The following is a 22,886-nucleotide window of genomic DNA, read 5'->3' as shown; positions in this document are numbered from 1 at the left end:
ATTGAAAGTAACTGTTAGTTGCGTGTAGCGCCCACGTTTGCCTTTCCCTCTTTCTCGTCTACGTCTTTCTCGCGCACTTTGTCGATATAAAATGAATTTTCATCCGCTTGTAATCGCAGTCATCGCCCAGTTTTTCAAGGGTGAAACAACTCTAACGCGTCATTTCTCCTCTCTACAGTCTACCTAGACCAGCGGCATGTTCGCTTTCAACAGCCCATAACCCCCCCCCCCCCCTCCGCCCCCCACTCCCACTTCTACGTTTTAGCAAGAGAAAACAAACTGCCAAGCTCGTTACCAGGCGATTGCGATTGCGACAACCTGTTGACAGTTTAGGAAATGATTGATGTTTGGGACTTATCACCGAATGAATGTTATACAGAGTACACACAAATATTTCGTCAAGCGGACAATCGAATTCTGTAGAACTCAATTACAGGCGCCCCATTATGTTCACTTTGATCTTCGGCAACGTGACATTTCATGTAATGCATATTACCCTCCGCACTGGTCACAAAATTTCAAGGAAATTTATACAGTACACCTTTCACAAGCATGATGAATGCAAAGAAAGTTTCGCTTGCTTTTATGCATGCGCTTACGAAATGACTTGGCTTTATGTCAGGATTTCCACAACACGTTTCACGATTTTCGTTATTACTTCATTACAAAGAAACACAGAAAAAAAAAGCGGTAGGCGACGTAAACATCTTCAGGCGTGAACCTCTCAAATTCAGTAAAGCATGCCTGAAAGCCGCTTGATTACCGCACATGCCATGGTGCATGCAGACAATCATTCAAATACCCACAGCCTGTGCCCATCTCCATTTTACTGTATAGCTTGCTCCGAAGATGGCTATAAAGCATTGTATTGTAGTGTATTGTATTGTATTGGGTTTTATGGCGCATAAGCAACTCAGGCTATCACACGCCAAACACATGGTATAATTTATTTCAAAAAGCATCGGCTGACGTGGTTAAGAAACTCTCCTTAGGAAAAAAAAATGAAGCAGTTTCTGGCTTCCCAGCAGAGTTGCGCGCAAACAACCCGTCGGGCTAACCGGCCGGTTTCTGCGCCAGGTTGTAGTAGAACTCCTTGAATTCCTTGACTCGCTGGAAGGGTCCTTTGGGCAAGCAGCTCCGCGTTACGTCCGTCAGATGCACGTTGATGAGGAACCAGCTGAAGTTGGCTCGCCTGCCTGGCATCTCCATGATGAGCATCGCCTGACAAGCAGGGCGAGACAGTGGGCACAACATTTGGTTTTCTTTCTTCCTATAGATTACAAGCACCAAGATAGGAGTTTATGTGCATTTGTTCTCAAACATTGTAAGCTTTTTTTCCTTATTTCGTTTTTTTTCTGTCGATTCATCTTTCTTTCCCTTGTTGGGTTATTGAGGACAACTACAACTAAACTGAATTTGTCTGTGATCGTCATAGTTGTGCTTGTCCATGATCGGTATATAGCCTCGTGAGTCGGTGTAAATGGCATTTTGCCTAAATGGGACTTCGTCATTGAATGTCACCGCGGTGTACCAGTTGTAAGTGGCGGATGACAACAAAGCGGTTTAATTCCACGGCAGGAATCGGTGTATAGCACCTGGCTATAAAACACCGACGTAAACTCAGTAAACAGCATGAGATATGCCATAACTAATATATGATGGAGATATTTACGTAAGCTGACACAATGGTGGCAATCAAGAGGCGCTATCTGTTTATGCATTAGACCACCTAGTAGATGATTCTGCGTTGTATTGAATTAAATGACGTCATCAAGACTACCAGACCCGCAATATGTGACGTGAGAGGAACACCTGCTTTCCAGCCCACAACCGAAGAGTGGTGCTTAGTTCTTCTACAGGTGCAGTACGTGGGTGTTCGACTACACGCACGCACAAACGAAAATGCAGGCTATAAAGAAATGAACATAAATGATATACTTTGTGTCCACCACAGTGCAGTTCCGTCGCTGTAGCACCACGCCTTCTTTTTGTCCAAGCATCAAATATTCCTAAACCTAATGTTGTCCTGTACCATTTCAAAGCCGCCCTTTCGGAGTAACTCTGAATATTGTGGACAGAAGTCACCTTATCCTGCATCTGGGAAACTGTGTCGAACGTGTGGAAGATGTTCTTCTTGAGAAAGTTCTGCGAAGACGGATTGTTGAACCCGATGTTCGACTTCTCGAGGTTGAGCTCAGCTTTGACAGGTTGGCATGCCTGCGAAATTGAAGCGGGAGAAATCGCCACACACAAGGTAAGAACTCATCCCCATCGTCACTATCATAATCATCCTTGTCCTCCCGTCCCGACTGACTGCAGCTCGAAGCTGCTTCCATCACGTTTTGTTCTGTGTCAACCAGTTCCATCCCGTGACTGCTATTTTCTTGATGTCCTTGCAATGCATAGTCCCCTGAGAATTTGCAAAGCCCCCTATATACTCTTCCGGAGCGTAGTTCGAAGGGCTTCGAATGAAATTAAATAGAGATAACAATTAGGACGTATAGGACGTATTAGCAGATAACCTTCCTAGCATACTAACAAAGCCACTGTGACCCTGAAGAAAAGATTGTTAGCTGTTACGTCCTCAAACTGCACAATGGGTTGTGAATCAGTAGAGGTGTACGTAAAGTGAAATTTCAAAATTTGATCGAATGAGAATATTGGTAAGAAATGACTGTCGCACATCAAACCGATAATTCGCCAGCTTTAATAGTTAATTCCCGAGTCCAGTACGAATTGAATCACAAAGTCAATTTGATTGAAAAATACGATTACTCACACAAACCTAGATATGACGGGCAGCATAGTGAATGCCCCGCATTAATTTCACCACTTAGGGCTCCTAGAACTAGGCCCTATAAGCGGCACACGAACGTTTTCTCATTCCGCCGCTTTTCAGAACACGACTGGGATAGCAAAGTTTTAAGCAACAACGCACATAGTTCCACTGGTCCTATAAATGTCAGTGAACATTCACTTGCTATTTATGTTACCAAGATCGTGACGTGCCTGAATGTGCAAACATAAGCAGATGTCGAAGTATGACTGCGATCACTCGCTTTGACAATACGGTCGCGATGAAGAGCGGCGGCAGAGGCGAGGGAAATGTTCTTCGGGATGCCTCCCGCTTCAACGCGTCGCCTGTACCAGATTCTCAACCGTCCCCGCACTCCTTCCCCTCCCCTCTACTAGCGACCTCTCAGATCCCGATTTTCCCCCTTACGCACAGGAGGAAGTGGCATGCATCCGCCTCACCTCCTTCCCTTTCAACTTTCCCCTTTCCCTCTCCACCTCTTTCTCTTTCCATCGCAGCTACAGTACCCGGTGCACGGCCGGAATCTAATCACACGAAGGCTTTACACGGAACACCGCGGCAATGGGGACTGCAGAATTCCCCTGGTCTGTCCATAAAGGTGCTATTGCAAATAAATTTTCTTGAACAGGTCCTCAAGCTTGGCAGAAGCTACAGCGGAAAACTCTTTAATTAAAATCAACAATGTGCACTGAAAAGTCACAGGGCGAACAAGCACAACAACTAATTTCCTATAAAGATAAATCCGATTTGGTTTAACGTTACCAGAACTACTAATTTTACGTGGTAGTTTCGTGTATAATTTTATTGTAACAGTCACACTAAAGATTATCGCACCCTTTGGGGGGTGGGAGGGCTGGTTTTATCACGGCTGACACCATTAGCGTTAGGCCTGTAAGATTTTGCTGCACTCAACAGGGAGCTTAATTTACACCCGCAGTTGAAAACCTCGTAAGAATTCTGATGACCTGGTGCGCCCCCACGTGTCTCGCACGAGATTTTGATAGCAATTGCTACGAAAATGTATTTTTAGGCTCCCGTTGCTGCAGCGAGCGTGGGCGGCCCTCGTAAAAGAGCGAACGAGCACACTAAAGGATGCAGCAGCGAGAGCGGAGCGCAGCGGGAGATGAAAGACAACGACAGCAGAGAGATAGATAAGGTAAGCGGAGGAGGAGGGGTCACAAGAACCGTGACGTGGAGAGCAGAGAAGGAGGGTAGGGTGAAAGTGTGAGGAGAAAATCACATTGCCGCACAAGACGGGCTATGCGGCGACGATGGCTGCGAACTGGTGCCAGAACAGCGCGTGTCGTCGACACGGAAACAAAGCACTGCTTGAGCGGAGACCTGTCTGCAGCAGCTGCTGTGAATCACGTCCGTACGTCACCAACAAGCTGCCTCTTGCGATCTCGCGGTGAGAGGGGTAGTCGCGTCGCACTTCGCTCCGTTTGCATTGTGCCGCGTGACACATTGCCCGCGCCAGCCAGTATATCGCGAAATGAAATACATATGGAGCTGCGCTCAAATGTCCCATTAGGGAATATCGTAATCGTCGGTAAATTTTTCGTATCGTCCGTCGTAGCTATATAATCGTACTCATGTGCTTCAAAAGGTTGCCAGAAAAACTCACAGCCCAAGCACTCCGTACAGATGGTTAATTAAGCAGCGAAGCTGAAACGTGCAGCCTCGGTGTTTATCACTGAGTTAATCCCGACTGTTCATTCAACGACGGTTTGTTAGGCTACCGGATCCTCGGTACGCAGTTGCTGCTTGCGCTCGGCTGCACTTGCCCGTTGTTGTGCCCGGGTGCAGCATCCGCACGGCGTAGACGAGCTGGTTCCCGGTTCTCCTTCTGGCGTTGCTGATCGAAAGCTGTCCGCTCCTAAGGAGTCCTAAGGAGTCCTAAGGCATGACCTACCCATTTCGGAACCGGAGAGAAACTGCTGTGGGTGCACTCGGCAGCGACAGAAAGCAACGACGTCACTACGGGCGGAGCTAATCTAACATCACCTAGATAACAGCAGGTCCTTTTATTCCATTCCATGACATCATGTTACCTGGCCCCACTGCCATGTAATATAAAGGGGATGCTGCCGAGTAGGCAACATTGATTTTGACGCCACCGGTTTCATCGCACCAGCCTTGTCAATACAAATTTGGGACCAGGTAGCATGACGTCGTCGATCGCAGTAAGCACGCCGTTTGCTATCTATGTGGTGTTGGCAAATCGCGCGCCTTCTTTTTTTTTTTGTCGCGCAGGCACATGGTGTTGCGCCAGATGAGTTTTCAACGTAGAAGCGACCGACAGATGGTCGGACGGATGGAGTTATTGGCTAGCTTTATATAGCTTCGCTGTAACAGAAAGCAATTTGTCCCCAGGCAAGCATCAATCGTGTCCCCAAAGGGTGAATTTGTTGGTCATGGGATAAACTAGCACCTTTAAAGGTCCAAAAAAATTAACTTACAGTTACGATACTCCCTAATGCAAAATTTGAGCGCAGCTGTATACGTGCTTTCATTTCGTCATATATTGGCTAGCGGGGACAATCTGTCTTGTGCGGGTGGTTGCAAACGGAGCGAAGTATGGCCCGACTGCCTCACAAATCGAGGGAATCACGAGAGGCAGCTCGTGGGTGACGCGCCGGCGCCATTCATATTAGCCGCCGCAAACGACGCCGCTACTCTGGCGCCATCTCGTAGCTGTTGTCGCCACAAAAGCCGTCGTGCGCGGCCCTATGCTTTTCTTCTCACGTTTTCGCAACGCCCTCCCCCTCTGCTTTCTCCTCGTGGTCTCCACGCTATCGCCGTCCTTGAACTCCCTCCGCGCTCCGCGTTTGCTTTTTGTCCTTCATCGTGCTGGTTCGCTCGATTACCACGGATGACGCCAACGCCGACGCTCTCTGCAGAAACGGGCACCTAAGAGATGCGCTCTAAACTTTTGCTGTGCGCGTTTCACTACAATATCTCGTGTGCTAAAGTGTGAATGCGCGCAAGTATACGATACTTTCCAATAAGGAGTCAATGAGTAGCTGGTACCGCAATATCATGACAACGTCTATTTCACCTTATGACAGTGTAAAGGGACAGGTCGATGTTAGATTTCGCTTGGGCAATAGCCGCGCGCTACGAGGAGCGCCATTGGTTCCCAAACGTACCGGTGCTGAAAGGAAGAAGATGCGTGGTTGAACAGCAAGAATGGCACTTGCCTGCGAGTAGTCCGTGATTGCGAAGTAGCTGCACGGCTCGTAGAGGGCGTTGATGGGGAGGCTGTAATTCTTTTTCAGTGTGTACATGACCACGCCCATTTGGAATGAGAAGGCGACGGTGAGACTACGCCTCCCAAAGCCCTCCCTGGCCATCCGGAATGCATGCTCCTGCAAATAGCGGGAGGCAGCGCACTTTTTGACGTAATGGTGGATATTTGTGTACTCTGGCACGCGTTCTTAGATCTTTGTAGTGCAGGCTACCGACGAGTTGCACTTCGTCCTTCTTTTGTCGCGGTGTTCACCCTGCGCTAACAAACGTCCAAGAGCGCTCTTACCAAGTATATGGTCTATTGTCTTGCGGTGCAAAACAAGGAAAGGAAAGCACTCGAAATCTGGCGATGGTTATGATATACTGTATTCTTGCTAAGCTCACGAACCGATCACTGTACTTAACGTTAAAGACGCTCCCCACAAATGACAAGGTGGTCAGTTTGAATCCCGTCAGCGCAGGTTGCAATTTTAGGGATAGCGGGATGTGACAACCATAGGTCGGCAAGCTCACTCACGAGCTCGCCTGAATCTTACGCTCTCCACACTCTATTCACAGGCGTAAAGTCAATCGTTTGTGATTGTGAAAGCATGCAAATGGATATGAGTACGAGTGCGAATAGTAGCGGGTAAATTTGAATGGAAGTAATTATGTGAATGCGCGTGAGCCTTTGTGTGCATGAGCGGGCGTAAGTGTAGGAATTAGAGTGAGTAGTGACGTGCGTGAGTGCACATGAGTGTGAGTGAGTACATAGCCTGCTAAAATAATGGCGAGTTGAGTACGTGAGTTGGGGGTACTCTTATTCAGCTAACCTGTGAATGCTGATGGGCAGTTACAGAAGCGTTGAGCGGTAATACCATCCCGGTCCCGCCACTATACCATATATCTTACGGCAGAGATCGGTAGCGTTGTTCTGTTAGAGCAAGATGAATCAACACTTGCAAAAGCGATCCCTACTGTTGTTACGTGCTGTTTGAAAACGACTTGAAAAGCAAGGAGGGCACTCTGTAGGGACAGAATTCGGCCGAGAGACAAAGCTAAAGTTTCGGGGCCAATGGTTGGCTAAGGCTAACAGGGGAGCTAGGGATCGATACACGGTGATGTAAATAGCTACTGTAGGAGAAACGCCTCATTAAGTAAAAGTAGCCAATTGCAGCGGTTTTTATCAACCTAAGTTAGGAGGAAGCTTTAGTTCAGGTGCTCTTATCTAAATACACAGAAAAGCAGAAATCGTTTTTCGGCAACCATTGCATCAAAGTTGATAAGATCTATTGTATTTCAAAGAAAAATGTTAACGTCTCATGACTGTTGGTTGCGAATTTTTTATGGATGCCATCAATATATTTCTAAATATTGGTAAAAAATTCAAATTCTCAGAAAACAAAACTAACTTGGATACAACTCTTAACTGAGCGAGACAAACGATTTGTACATTGCATTTAATAGCACATGCGGATAAAATTGATATATTACACATGGATAAAAAAAACGAGTAATATGTGAATGTAGCTTTCGCAAAACCCTTGTAAATTATGTAACGAATTCACGGAATATATCAAGTGACATACAAAATTCGTCCGCTTTGGATGCTCTAATGGGTTCAGTATACAGAAATGCGATATCTATTCTTAGTGTGCAGCTACAATGTTGTAAGCTTCGTGCTTCTGTTTTCTTCAAATTTATAAATTTTCAAAAAATCCTGTAAAAGAATTCAGGCTCTAAATCGAAACTACGCTCGCAAGTCACTATCACTTACCTTTCTTCACTAAAATGCAGTAACTTTCATTAAATTGGTCTAAGGGTTATCTCCGAAAAGTGCTTCTGCGTTTTACATGTATTCTGTATTCTGTATTCTGTATGTATTTTTCGTATTGTGCGTTTTACATGTACAAGGTGGTATCGGAGTTTGACCCGATCTGAAGCTTCCTCTTAAGCGTGATAATGACGAGAACTCACACGGTTGGCTCAAGAGAAGTTCACAATGAGGAACTTCCGTTCGAGAGGCATATGTGTTCTCTTCAATCAATCAATCAATCAATCAATCAATCAATCAATCAATCAATCAATCAATCAATCAATCAATCAATCAATCAATCAATCAATCAATCAATCAATTGATCGATCGATCAATCAATATTCAGCTTGTGTAAAGAGCGCGGCAAGAGAATGACATTATATGACCAGTGCCTGGCCTGGCACGTCCCCCGTTAACTCAGATAGCAAGCTCAGTGACAGGTTAAGCACAACAAAAAGTTAATACCTAAATTTCGTTTTACACAGGCTGATTGTGGTGCTCAAATCTGCGCGCATCGCTTGCATGTAACCTAGCCAATATTGAATCATTGAACATTGTACGGATGTTTCCAAACTTCGTTTCTCGGCCTGTCAGTGACCTTTTCCAAATGAACTTGCCATTTAGGTTGACTGGGGCAACTACTAGCGTCATGTAACTGCGCATGTTTTATCATTGCGTGATTTTAGGGATGTAGGGACAATGGGGATATAGGGATGTTAGGGACAATAAATAATATTCTTGAGATAATTGAAAATAATTAACCATTCGAGCTTTGTTGCTTGAAAATTTTCCTCAGTTGTCAACACCTCTACTCAAACGTGTCAGAGCTTGAGATATGTACCACATATTATCTCTTCAGAATAAATGTTCAAAAAAAAGTCCCAGCGTAGCCAGCAGGCCATCCGTCTAAAAACTTAAGCTGACACTTCACTCTTTCAGTGCGGGTTCTGTCGGACGGGACGCACCCACAGCGCAAAGAATATTATTTATATAAATTTTATTACTATAGAAAAGTTACTACAAAATGCAATATATAGGAGGGGGTCCTGGAGTCGGAGGCTGAATTGGCGCCTCCTGTATGTGGTATACATGAAAGTAAAAGTAAACATAGTTATAGCAGCTACTGTAAAAAATATCTGTAAAGACAAATTAGAGTGTCAGCAATTATCAAAACATACTAGAACACGTACCTAGACAATCATACCAGAAGCTCAATTAGCAAGATATATAAATTTGAACAAATTGAACAGGAAGCGGCACGTTTTAACAATTTCATACGCGAACAACAAGCATAATATAATGAACTACAGCATTTATCAATGACAATGCTAATGTAAACATTATGTAGTATACATAAAAATGTTATGTAGGGCTGGATAGGTGCAAAGTGAACTTTCTGAATTATGTAATAGATGAGCGTAGAACCATCAATTTTAAAACAAATAGTAACTAGTTCCTATATAAGAACATGCTGATATGAACAGTTTCCTTGCCGCTAGTAGTTCAAACTTTGAGCAAGATGAGGTTTTTGTGAAGAGCAGAACATGTTATGTTAGTGTCCGCTAGTGAAGAATATGGATTGAAAGAAAAGGCAAATCGAATGTTCCTATTCTAAAGTAACCAAATACACACACAACATTTAACTATGTCGAACAGTCTAATGATATCATTGGCCTTTAGTAATTGTTTGGCTGTTGTGTAGCATGAGCTAAACATTATTATTTTGATTGCTCTTTGCTGAACAATGTGTATTGGCACAATATAAGTACTGCATGTAATTAATCATAGATTCGTTGATATGGAAATGAATGAATGCATAATGCAATGATAAGATAATTGTACGTGGAGAAAAAGGGGCGAGATCGAATGAAGTTGTGTATACCATTGGACGTTTCTGTGACGTCTCAAATGTGGCAATGACAATTTATGTATGTAGTCGCCCAAGTACATGCAATCATCGCTAGCCTAGATCGAGTACCTGGCAACCAGGTGGAAGAAGCAGGAAGATCTCTGATGTATGTGAAGACAATGAGTTTAGTTTAAACTTGAATATATTTGAGTGTATTTATGTCACACCGGTGTAATATAATAAGAAGATCGGCACGAAGCTACTAGAGCGGGCAGTTCATCCTTTTATCAGAATTAAATATTGTGGTATCGTCAGCATACGGCAGGCAATTGCAGTGTGCGAATAAATTAGGTAGATTGCCACTATAAATTAAGAACAAAAGTGGGTAACAGAAAAACCAGAGTGCTACCCCTATATTAGTTGTCCTTTGCATTGAATGAGTGCCGGAAACACCGACAACTTGTTTTCCATTATGGCGGTAGAAAGGGGTACGATGGCGGATAATGGCAGGACCAAATATTCCCATAGCGTGAACGGCTTTATTCAGGTCTAGAAAAAATAATGCCGGCAAAGCTATCATCATCAATAGCCTTTTCTGTTTAATCTGTGCGAAATCGTCAGGTTTTTTTCAAGGATATTACAAAATGAACAAAACGGTTTACTCCTGGTTGTGACTCAGTGGCTATGGTGTTAGGCTGCTGAGCACAAGATCACGGGGTCGATTCCCAGCCACGGCGGCCGCATTTTGATGGGGGCGAAATGCGAAAACACTCGTGTACTTAGCTTTAGGTGCACGTTAAAGAACCCTAGGTGATCGAAATTTCCGGAGCCCTCCACTACGGCATGGCTCATAATCAGAAAGTGGCTTTGGCACGTCAACACTATACCCCCCGCCCCCCCCCCCCCCAAAAAAAAACTTCTGGTTGGGAAGAAATGAGGATCGAGGAGGAAGTAACTTTGTTGTGTGCCCTGCGAGTTGGTGGGAAGGGCCAAAGGCCCCGCCTAGGGGTCGGCCAGGAGTTCGTGGGTCCTGGCGGTATGCTCGCACTGCTGGCCGTCACCTAGGCTCATTTCTATGCTCATTTGTAAGGTGAAGAAATGAAAAAAAATATTACATGGATAGCAGCAAACGCTCTCTTGCTGCGGTCCTCATATTTTATCGGACAAAAAAAAGAGTGTTCGACATAATTAAATGTTGCGTAGGTATCTGGGTACTTTAAAATAGGAACAATCGATTTCCCTTTTCTTTCAATTCGTATTCTTCACTAGCGAACACTAACATCACATGATCTGCTCTTCACAAAAAACTCATCCTGCCCAAAGTCCGAACTAACTACGGCAAGGAAACTGTTCATTTCAGCATTTTCTTATATAGGAACTAGCTATAATTCCTTTTAAAATTGACGGTTCTACGCTCATTTTATAAGGTGAAGAAATGAAAAATATATATTACACGGATAACGGCAACCGCTCTCTTGGTGCAGTCCTCATATTTTATCTGACAAAAGAAATGTTAACAGGCACTTGTTAGGACAAAAACACAGAAACGTACTAGTACTTCAGCGGCTCTGATAAGGTTGAGATGAGCTTGAAGCTGAACTGGCAACGTGCTGACGTAATATTCGCGGGCTCTTTTATAGGCCGTTATTCGTGTAAATGTAGCGCACTTGTGAATCAATATATGAACACCAGAGCTGGTGTTTTTCTGCTTCGATGATCGTCCATGCATCCGCCAGTGCGTAGTAATACAGTGCAATAATACGTGTAGAGTAATAGAAGTCACGCATACTTCTGGAGACCCATAAGCGCCAGTAATACTGCGAACACAGTTAGGATGAGAGAGAAAAGCCGCAGGAGGGAAAGCTGGGTTTCAATTCTCTGGCACGCTCAGCGTCACGTCGGAGCATTTGAACAGAGAAAATAAATATAGATAAACTCCGGGGACTTGGGTCCCATAACCACGATATTAGGTTCGCCATAGTGGAAGCCTCAGGATAAATTTTTTTGACTACCTGGAACTCTACGTTGCATCTATTCAATGCTTGGTATGCGAGCGTTTTTGCGTTCAGCCCACATCGAACTGTGGCCGCCGAGGACACGAACTCAGCCCACGACCTCGTCCTGACCAGCCCAACGCCATAACCGGTGAGACACCATGGCAGTATTTGAACGGCGATCTGTCGACATTGCATAACAGATTATCGATAAATAAAAAAAATTACATTGCCCATTAGAAAAGCGCAGACTTATCGGAGTGAGCTTTGAGAACATTTCTCGAAGAAAAAAGGCCACTTGCGGAAATTAGTTTTCAAAATGTGCGATGTCACATTAAAGTGCCGCCGCGGTGTTTTGGGTAGGAAATGAAAGTAAGGAATATTTTCCTTCCTTTTCTCCAGTAATCCCCTGCCCTTTTCTAATAAATCAGAGGATATATTTCACCAGGCGAGCCAATTAAGGGTCCTCTGAGGTGTCTCTTCGAAATTGCAGCGTTACATTAGTTGTAGGCTGAATGACCAGGCTGTGACATGTGTTATCCTTGTCGCAGAATCCGTGCTCTGGCAGCTTTTGTTCTGGGGTGTACGTAGATTTCGATGGAAACTCACCAGAGTTGGAGTGTACGCTTTTGGGCTCTTGTGGGCGTTCACGGGCAGTGTGATGCATTCATAAATTGAAGGAATGGTGATGATCGTGGTGATTATGACCAGAACGTCGACGTCTTTCCTGCGGGAGAGTGCTACATTGAACGGCACAGCGTTGAACAGCGAACAGTGAATTGAAACGATAAGTAGTAGAAAAACAACCTCTAGATTCTTCGGGTCACTCGCTGAACATATAATGCAATGTGAGCAACGATAGCCGGTTTTCCACTGTAGAGCACATCAGGTCGTTTTTGTTTTATCCTATTTTGGTTTGGCTTAAATTTGCGCACTCTGCAGTTGCACAGTCACCTGAATAGCTGCTCTGACAACGATGAATTCAAGCCGTTTGTAAATTGAGGTGTTGATGTCATGAAACCGGTTAGTTAGGAATTATTTCAATAATTTGGAATTTATGTTACATTGTAGAATTTTTTAACTAGCTATGTGAGTATCATCATGCAGCATGCAAATAGTATCTGCACCTTCATACAATGTAACCTAAAAGGCGGAATGGCACTTTCTCAACCCGAGATCTTGAAAAAACATCTCCTGGTGATAAAAACAAAGAAAGACTCTCAGGCGGCTATAATAAAAAGGAAGTGTAGCAAGCATGTGATGCCCCCTCAGTCATAGTGTTCGTTCGCCGCCAGGCTCGGTGGCCTGCCAAGCACGGCAGGCAACATTGGTCACCGCCCTGCAATAAACACCGACGACCACAGCTGATTGGCTGTCAGTCATTGTTCAGCACCGCCAAGCTGCGGAGCGTCCGGATAACGGAGGGTGCCTCGAGCCCTCCCTTGTTTATGAATCCAGGTGGATCGTGACACTGGCAACGGGGTTGGGATAGTCTTGACACTGGCGACGAGTACCAATGGAGCGTCACACGCCGCCGCTCACGGCGAAACACCGCCCCCCGTTGCTGCCGCCATCCCGCTGTACGGAAGGCTCAAGCCGTTCGAGGGAGATGGGTCCGCCTGGCAAATTTACGAGGAACAAGTCCGCGTGTTCTTCCGGGCAAACAACACACCCAAGGCCAAACAGCGGGACATTTTGCTTGCGAGCTGTGGGATCCGCGTCTTCAGCCTCTTGCTCGACCTTCTCAAGCCAGTCACGCTGCACGTTAAGACACTGGGTGAGCTGCTCGCAATACTGTGCTCGCATTTAAACCCACGACCGTCCATACTAATGGAGCGTTTCCGCTTCAACAACCGGCGCCGCCGGGAAGGAGAGACCCTCGGGCAGTTTGTTGCTGCGCTACGATGGTTAGCGAGTGCCTGCGTTTTCGGAGACCAGCTGGACTCACTGCTCCGGGACCTTTTCGTCGGCGGCATAAACAACCCCGCCATGCAGACGCGACTCCTGGAGCTTCCCGACCCCTCGCTGGACGACGCCGTGAAGGCAGCGCTGGCAATGGAAGCTTCCGCCAAGGACGCCGGCGAGATTTCCCGTGCGACTGGATCACCGTCGGCAGAAGCGGCGGTCAACAAGTTGGCGACAAAGGGCAGTACCTGCGGTCGCTGCGGTGGTGGCCACTCCCCCAAACAGTGCCACTTCTCCCAAGCAAAATGCTTTATGTGCGGGAAACCTGGCCACCTGGCACGTCTATGCCGAAGGGGAAGGATGAACAGCAAGCAGCAGTAGAAGCAGCAGACTGATTTAAGCCGAGTACCACACAAACCCGCGGCCAGGGTAGCCGTCGCAAGGGTATGCGGTGGGGGCGTGCGGAAGCAGGCTCAAGTTCTTCCGCGGCCAGGCTCCCCGTCGTGGCCAAGAACCCGCCGATTTTCGACATGTGGCACACAGGCTTTGTACCATCGTCTAAGCCGCCGTACATGTTGACCGTCCAAATCTGCGGGCACCCCATTTCCATGGACTTAGACACAGGGGCCAGCGTGTCAGTAATGGCCGGGAAACTCTTCACGCACACTTTTCCCGGCGTGTCCGTCGAGGCTTCGGGCGTGATGCTGCGCAGCTACTCCGGGCGACTCTCCCAGGTCCAGGGTGAGGCACAGGTCAGCATTCGCTTTGGCGACAGGGAGGCAACCTTTACCCTTTGCTTAAGGAAGGGGTCGTCGCCGGCGCTTCGGGGCCGAAACTGGATTCATGCACAGGGCGTTTGTGTGTCAGAGTACCAGGAAGCCAGCGTGCATGTGGTGAAAGACGTTCCCAGCCTTCTGATCAAGTTCAAGTCCCTCTTCCAGCCAGGGGTGGGCAGATTTGCCGGCATGACAGCTGGCATCTATGTACCTGAGGGAGCCCGGCCACGTTTTTTCAAGCCTCGCAGACTGCCGTTCGCCCTGAAGGACGGGGTCACCCAGCAGCTGCAACCGTTACAGCGAGGGGGCATCCTGGTACCTGTCAAGATATCTGAATGGGCCGCTCCCATCGTACCAGTCCTCAAGCGAGACGGCAGTGTCAGGATCTGCGGCGCTTTCAAGATTACCATCAACCCTGTCGCTACCGTCGAGAAGTACCCGCTGCCCTGGATTGAAGATATCTGGTCAGCATTGTCCGGGGGATAGAAGTATACCAAGCTCGATTCAGCGATGCTTACCAGCAGCTGGTGCTAGAGGATGCCACCCGGAAGTATGTCACAATATCGACAACTTTGGGGCTCTTTTAATACACGCGCTTACCGTTTCGCGTGGCCTCGGCCCCAGCCATATTCCAGAGGCAAATGGACAATCTCTTCAGGGGCATGAGGAACGTGGCGGTGTACTTGGACGATATGCTGGTTGCTGGTAGCTACGACGGGGACCACCTGCAGAACCTGCACAATGTCCTGGCACGACTGCAAGACGCCGGCCTCAAGCTCAAGCTGGAAAAGTGCGTTTTCCTAGCCCCCAGCGTTGAGTGCTTGGGACACGTCATTTCCCAGGTAGGGCTAGCCCCGGCTCCCCGCAAAGTTGATGCTGTGCTCAAGGCACCTAAGCTCCAGAACAAGAAGGAGCTTAAGAGCTACCTGGGCCTCATCAACTTCTACAGGAGTTTTCTGCTGAACCTGTCGCAGCATCTGCAGCCGCTCCATCTTCTGCTTCGAGATGGTCAGCAATGAGTCTGGAAGAAGGAGCAGGACTGGGCCTTCCAGGGCAGGAAGGAGCTAATGACCAAGGCTCCAGTGCTGGTGCACTTCGACACTGCTAAGCCTGTTCTCCTTACCGTAGATGCGTCGACGTACGGTGTGGGAGCCGTCCTGGCACACCAGGACAAAGATTGTCAGGAACGCTCTGTGTCGTTTGCTCCTCGTCGGCTTCATGCTGCAGAGCAACGTTACAGCAAGCTGGACAAGGAAGGTTCGGCCCACATGTTCAGTGTCGCACGCTTCCACCAGTATCTGTGGGGCCAGAACTTTGAGGCGGTCATGTACCTGGTCAGGGGTCAGGGGTCAGGCGGACATGGACCTGGTCATGGTCAGGGGCCTGACAAGGCAGTTCCTGTGCAGGCATCACCTCGAGTGGTACGCTGGGCCTTGAGGCCGGCAGCTTACAGTTACCAGCTGGTTTACCGTCCGGGAAAGGACTTGGGACCTGCTGATGCCCTGAGCCGTCTGGCCCAGCCAGACGTGCCTGATGCTGTTCCAGAACCTCCTGAAGTGTTCATGCTGGAACACGCGTACCCGGAGGTGCTCTTCAGATCTGCGGTATCTGAAGCGACCAGCCGGGCCCCAGTCCTGTCTCAAGTGGTCAAGGTGGTGTCCCGTGGAGAGGAATTGGTGGAGCAGGCCTATAGCCACAGGACCGCTGAGCTGAGCTTGCAGCAGGGCTGCCTATTGTGGGGTTCTAGGGGGGTGATCCCACAAAGTCTCCGGTCCAGGGTCCTGCAGTTGCTGTATGCGGTTCATCCTGGCGTAGATAAGACCACGATGGTGGCCCGGTCCCATGTTTGGTGGCCACGCCTGGACCAGGACATCGCTCATTTGGTGCAGAGCTGCCAAATCTGCCAGGAGCATCAGCAAGCCTCGCGTTATGTGGAAATCACTCCATGGCCGTTCCCACAAAGACCCTGGTCCCACTACATGTGGATTTTGGGGACCCTTCAAGGGCCATTACTTCCTAGTGGTGGTGGACTTTTCGAAGTAAGTAGAGGTTTTACCTGTCACCACTTCATCAGCAGCCTCGACCATTGCAGCGCTACGATAGGTTTTCGCCGCCCAGGGGCTGCCGCATGCCATCGTGTCCGACAATGGTCCTGCTTCCGCCAGCAGAGAGTACCTGGCCTGGCTGACGAAGAACGGTATCCACCGGATGATGATTGCGCCGTATCACGCTGCTTCAAATGGTGCAGCCGAGCGGGTGGTTCAAACCATCACGGACAAGCTCAAGAACAGGCACTGACTGGGGATTTCAGACTGGGGAAAGAGACTGTGGATTTCGGGACGCAGATTGCCCGGATACTGTTTCAGTACCGGACCACGCCCCACGATGTCACTGGCCGTGCACCCTGTACATCTTGCATCCTGACCTCCGATCCTCGGTGCTCTTGAAGCAGCTGAAGCAGAAGCTCGCTGCTGACCAATGGTGCTGTCTCGGGCCTTTGTCAGAGTTGGGACCTCCAGTTTTCACCAGGAACTTCTGTCCTGGCCCACCTTGTCTGCCCGACGAGTGGTGTCTCCTGCCAGCGCTTCATCACTGCTAGTCCGCATGCCAGATGGGGCCATGTGGCACAGACACGCCGACAATGTCAGGCCTCGCCTCGGGACCTGGCCAGCACCCTCGACTGGCACTTCTGAGTTCCAGCCTGCAGGAGGACTAGCGGCAGCACCAGTCGCTTCCAGCTGAGCACCACCCACCTCGGGGCGGCAACCATTGCCAGTCGCGCGGCACCCGTTGGGCCGGTGTCGAGCCCGGCACCACTCACAAGGCCGACCACTATGGGCGCTCCGGATGGAGCGAGGCTGCCTCAGGCAGCACCCGGCGTTGCCCCACTCAACCCATCAACACCGATGCCCAGGCGGAGTACGCAACGGCGGAGGCCGCCGGACCGTTACTCGCCTGGGTAGCAGGCACCGTCGACTTGGCTGGGACGGTGGCAGAGCCTTCTGTTGTGAACATGAACGTTTGTTTCTTTTATTTAACAAACTGGGGGTAAGGGGGTGTAGCAAGCATGTCACACCCCCTCAGGCATAATGTTCGTTCGCCGGCAGGTTTTGTGGCCTGCCAAGCTCGGCAGGCAACATTGGTCACCGCATTGCAATAAACACCGACGAGCGCAGCTGCTCGGTGGTCGGTCGCTCAGCACCGCCACGCTGCGGAGCGTCCGGCTAATGGAGGGTGCCTCGAGCCCTCCCTTGTTCACGAACCCGGGTGGATCCTGACAGGAAGAAGCTGATAAGAACACTCTAATGCAATTGGCGTTATTCTTGCACTTCAAAACCTTTTGGGGGCTAACTGTAGATCTAACTACCTGCCACTTCAACCACTTTCCCCTAAACCTCGGCCTCTGCATACTCCATGGTGTAATAGATAGCGCGTCGGGGCTGCTGCGCTCAAGGAACATGATTCAAAACCAACCGTCGGTCCAACTTGGTTCACTAGGTATGCAGCAGTCTGCCGATGTTCCGCTCTTCAACGAACCTCTTCGACAGCTACATGGGCCACTGGGGATGCAGGGACTGGGTATATGGCATGGGTAGGTACAGTTTTGAATAAATCGCTTTCACCCCATGCATGAAGCCACAGGATCTTTGCTGGTCTTTTCAATGACCTCTTTGTAAGTGCCACTAGCTGTGTGCCACTTTTAATGAATGTCTTTGACGCCCACTACATGGGTAATTAGGTTAATTGCCACAGGGAACGGTGCCACACTGTATCGACAAAAAAGAAGAAAACTGGAAAGAGCCGATCTCCCGATGGCTGTCGACGATTATGCGGTTAGTATTGAAGAAATGAAGCGACAAAACATGTGGCCACCGCCAAAATTCCCTATGGAAGAGGTGTTTATCGGAGCGGGACTCTCCTCTCGGGAATCGATGATGGTAATAATAAATATAATGGTTTCTTGGCATCCCTTTTGGCCTTTGAAACGACGCTTTGGTAAAGAGTCAGCTAGCCTGCATTCTTGAGGTAATCAGGTATGCTACCCGTGGTTTTCATCCTAGCATTTTTGTGTACATCTCCTTAAGCTATCTTCCCTTCCTCAAGACTTCTCTATCGGCCGTGTACTGCTACGAATCCCTATAAGCGATCCGGTCGTATCAATTTCTTTCCTGCTTTTTTTTTCACCAATACTATAAAGCTTTCTTGCTTGTTTCTACTGCTGACGAGATGATACTTCCGTCGACTTTTAATCCAAGCGCTTTTCGAAGGTGTGCGTTAGCAACGTGCCTCACAGTGTGGATTCGTTCGTATACCATTAGGATGGGCTCTGTTGTCTCCCTATTTTCACTCCCGCATACACATGCCTCTTCTTGTTGGGAATATTTCCTCCGGTATGTTTACGTCCTTAGGCAACCAGTTCTACCTTCAATTCCAAGGCACTGCCCTTTGTGTACAGATTTACCTTTCTTATTTCTTTCTACCCATTTCTGTAAATATCCACGGTCTTTTTTGCTTACATTCCGCACATCCACTTCGCTATCACTGTTTCTCTCGCTTTCTTTTAGAGGATTGCTCGGTCTCTACTTACTCTTTCATTGGCCCTGTACTTTGCTGCAAACTTTCTTAACCTCTTCCTCCATTTTGTGTCAATGCTTTTCAGTTACAGATGCTTGAGCACTTTAGCCGCCCATTTATTTTGATGCATGTCCCGGATTTTTTCTTCAAAACTATTTTTGCTCGGTGATCCTCTAACTTCAGAACAGGCCCAACCCATGTCACCCTACACTGCCTCATTTGTGATTTCGCCGTGTGTTCCCAAAGCAAACTGGCCAACCAATCTTCGATGAACTTTCACCCAGATAAGTTACCTGATTTTAGGCACAGAATGATATTTGCGAACGCTCGCGCTGGTACCATTACTCCTTCCCGAATGCTACGCACCACCTCATAAGTATTGTGCCCCCAAAGTGCTGTATGTTTCATTATTGCTGCATTCCGCTTCCCATATTCAGCTAATCTTGGCGGGTGCTCGAATGAGTCTTTCCTTCGTTTATGCGAACGCCAAGCTATATGTTGTCACGTGGTAGTGACGTTAAAGAACACAGTAGCAATACTGCGAAAGACAAAACTAGCTTTTATTGCGGTGAACCTGTGCCCACAAAAACAGGCTACACCTAAAGCATAACGATAGCGGCGAATACAGTCGGCGATCGTTGAAAATCTGATCAGTGGGTCAAGGGCGTCGGCTTTTATACATCAGTCGTCGAATGTTCCAGAGTACACTCTTAGGCAAAGTTACACCCTTTGGCTTGCCCTTCTGCCGCACAACAATAATCCTTATCTGCCTTGATGCGTTTCCTTCCTTTAACGCTGCGAGCCCGGAACTTTACAGTAACGAATGGCACGCGCGTTATCAGAAGGGGCACTCCAAAGGGTGTAAACTGTTCTGTGCTGATAACGCGCGTGCAGTTCATTACTGGAAAGTACCGGGCTCGCAGCGTTAAAGAAAGGAAACGCATCAAGGCTGATAACGATTATCGTTGTGTGGCAGAAAGGGCAGGTCAAAGGGTGTAACTTTGCCTAAGAGTGTAATCACTGGGACCCGCATGCTTTCCAAAAAGTTCTACACCATTCGCATCGCGCATACATGCAATCAGATTACACAAGTTTCGGCGACAACATACAGCAGATCGAACCATCGATAACATCCCAGAAACTTCCGACACATGCAAGCGCGTCCTGCGCTGTGCAATAACATTTGTTAGGCGGTGAAACATGTCGCCCGATAAAGTACACGCGTCAATACCCTCCTCTTAAGAAGCAGCGTAGAAAAGCACTCGCAGAAAAGAAAACAAAATAAGGAAGTTCGTCAGCGTCCCTAAAAGGGTTTAGGACGCACCACGCGGACCACTTCAGATCGTGCGCGGCGCCGCTGTGAATGCAAAATGCCGTCTGGCACGACCTCATAGTCCAGCGTGCCATACGTCGGATGACATTGTAGGGTCCGAAATAGCGTCGCAATAGTTTCTCACTCAGTCCTCGGCGGCGTATCGGAGTCCATACCCAAACACGGTCGCCAGGCTGGTACTCGATGAAGTGTCGTCAGAGGTTATAGTGTCGGCTGTCGGTACGCTGCTGGTTCTTGATCTGTAGGCGGGCGAGCTGTCGAGCTTCTTCGGCGCGCTGGAGATAGCTAGCGACGTCAAGATTCTCCTCGTCACTGACGTGCAGCAGCATGGCGCCGAGCGTCGTGGTCGGGTTCCTACCGTAAACCAGCTTAAACGGCGGCGTGATCTGTGTTGTTTCTTGCACCGACGTGTTGTAAGCGAATGTTACGTACAGCAGGACGGCATCCAAGTCTTGTGTTCGACGTCCACGTACATTGCTAGCATGTCAGCGAGGGTCTTATTCAGACCGTCGGTAAGCCCATTCGTCTGTGGGTGGTAGGCCGTTGTCCTCCTGTGCCTTGTCTGACTGTATTGCGGAATGGCTTGGGTGAGCTCCGCTATAAAGGCCATTCCTCTGTCGGTGATGAGGACTTCTGGGGCGCCATGTCACAGCAGGATGTTTTGGACAAAGAATTTTGCCACTTCGGCTGCGCTACCTTTCGGCAGTGCTTTAGTTTCAGCGAAGCGGGTGAGGTAGTCCGTCGCCACGATGATCCACTTATTTCCGGTAGTTGACGTCAGAAAGGGTCCCAAAAGTCCATCCCGATCTGCTGGAATGGTCGGCAAGGAGGCTCTATTGGCTGTAATAATCCCGCTGTCCTTGTCCGTGGTGTCTTGCGTGGCTGACAGTCTCGGCATGTTCTGACATAACCGGCGACGTAGGCGGTCAGGCGCGGCCTATAATACCTTTCCTGTATCCTCGATAGCGTCCGGCAAAATCCGAGGTGTCCAGTGGTCGGATCGTCATGCAGGGCGTGCAATACTTGTGGGCGCAACGCCGACGGAACAATAAGAAGGTAGTTGGCGCGCACTGGTCAGAGGGTCTTCTTTACGAGTAGGTTGTTTGAAGCGAGAACGATGGCAATCCTCACTTAAATACGCTGGGGACAATGTCGATGTGCCCATCCAAATACTCGACGAGGTTCTTCAACTCCGGGTCTGCTCGCTGCTGTTCAGCGAAATCTTCCGCGCTTAAAATGCCAAGGAAGGCGTTGTCGTCTTCGTCATCTTGCGGTGGCCAGTCAATGGGCGCGCCCGATAGGCAATCGGCGTGAGAGTGCTTTCGTCCGGACTTGTAGGTTACAGTGATATCATATTCTCGCAGTCTTAAGCTCCACCACGCCAGCCATCCTGAAGGATCCTTTAAGTTAGCTAGCCAACACAAGGCATGATGGTCGCTGACAACTTTGGATTGCCTGCCATATGGTAAGGACGGAATTTCATCATCATCATCATCATCATCATCATCATCATTAGCCTGGTTACCCCCACTGCAGGGCAAAGGCCTCTCCCATACTTCTCCAACAACCCCGGTCAAGTACTAATTGTGGTCATGCCGTCCCTGCAAACTTCTTAATCTCATCCGCCCACCTAACTTTCTGCCGCCCCCTGCTACGCTTCCCTTCCGTTGGGATCCAGTCCGTAACCCTTAATGACCATCGGTTATCTTCCCTCCTCATTACATGTCCTGCCCATGCCCATTTCTTTTTCTTAATTTCAACTAAGATGTCATTAACCCGCGTTTGTTCCCTCACCCAATTTGAGTAGAACCCTTTTCTAAGCCTCCACGTTTCCGCCCCGTAGGTGAGTACTGGTAAGACACAGCTATTATATACTTTTCTCTTGAGAGATAATGGCAACCTGCTGTTGATGATCTGAGAATGCCTGCCAAAGGCACCCCAGCCCATTCTTATTCTTCTGATTATTTCCGTCTCATGATCCGGATCCGCCGTCACTACCTGCCCTAAGTAGATGTATTCCCTTACCACTTCCAGTGCCTCGCTACCTATCGTAAACTGCTGTTATCTTCCGAGACTGTTAAACATTACTTTAGTTTTCTGCAGATTTATTTTCAGACCCACCCTTCTGCTTTGCCTCTCCAGGTCAGTGAGCATGCATTGCAATTGGTCGCCTGAGTTACTAAGCAAGGCAATATCATCAGCGAATCGCAAGTTACTAATGTATTCTCCATTAACTTTTATCCCCAATTCTTCCCACTCCAGGTCTCTGAATACCTCTTGTAAACATGCGGTGAATAGCATTGGAGAGATCGTATCTCCCTGTCTGACGCCTTTCTTTATTGGGATTTTGTTGCTTTTTTGTGGAGGACTACGATGGCTGTGGAGCCGCTATAGATATCTTCCAGTATTTTTACATATGGCTCATCTACACCCTGATTCCGTAATGCCTCCATGACTGCTGAGGTTTCGACTGAATCAAACGCTTTCTCGTAATCAATGGAAGCTATATATAAGGGTTGGTTATATTCTGCACATTTCTCTATCACTTGATTGATAGTGTGAATATGGTCTGTTGTTGAGTAGCCTTTACGGAAT

The 22,886-nt window shown here is 48.2% G+C and overlaps 1 protein-coding gene across 1 annotated transcript in view; it reads right to left on the bottom strand.

Annotated features, from left to right (window-relative positions):
* Nucleotides 1-931: 931 nt before the first annotated feature.
* The window catches only part of LOC135904775 (uncharacterized), a 61,137-nt gene continuing 39,182 nt past the window's right edge, over nucleotides 932-22,886 (bottom strand). Inside the window, exons 11-14 of the mRNA XM_065435753.2 lie at nucleotides 12,312-12,429; nucleotides 6,016-6,183; nucleotides 2,086-2,217; nucleotides 932-1,221 (exon numbers count right to left, since the gene is read on the bottom strand). Of these exons, the coding sequence (XP_065291825.2) occupies nucleotides 1,054-1,221; nucleotides 2,086-2,217; nucleotides 6,016-6,183; nucleotides 12,312-12,429 (586 nt within the window). The 3' untranslated portion in view covers nucleotides 932-1,053. The remainder of the gene's footprint in view (nucleotides 1,222-2,085; nucleotides 2,218-6,015; nucleotides 6,184-12,311; nucleotides 12,430-22,886) is intronic.

The sequence above is a fragment of the Dermacentor albipictus genome, chromosome 7, assembly GCF_038994185.2.
Source record: "Dermacentor albipictus isolate Rhodes 1998 colony chromosome 7, USDA_Dalb.pri_finalv2, whole genome shotgun sequence".
NCBI lineage: Eukaryota > Metazoa > Arthropoda > Arachnida > Ixodida > Ixodidae > Dermacentor > Dermacentor albipictus.
This window is presented reverse-complemented; position numbering and strand designations above follow the sequence as displayed.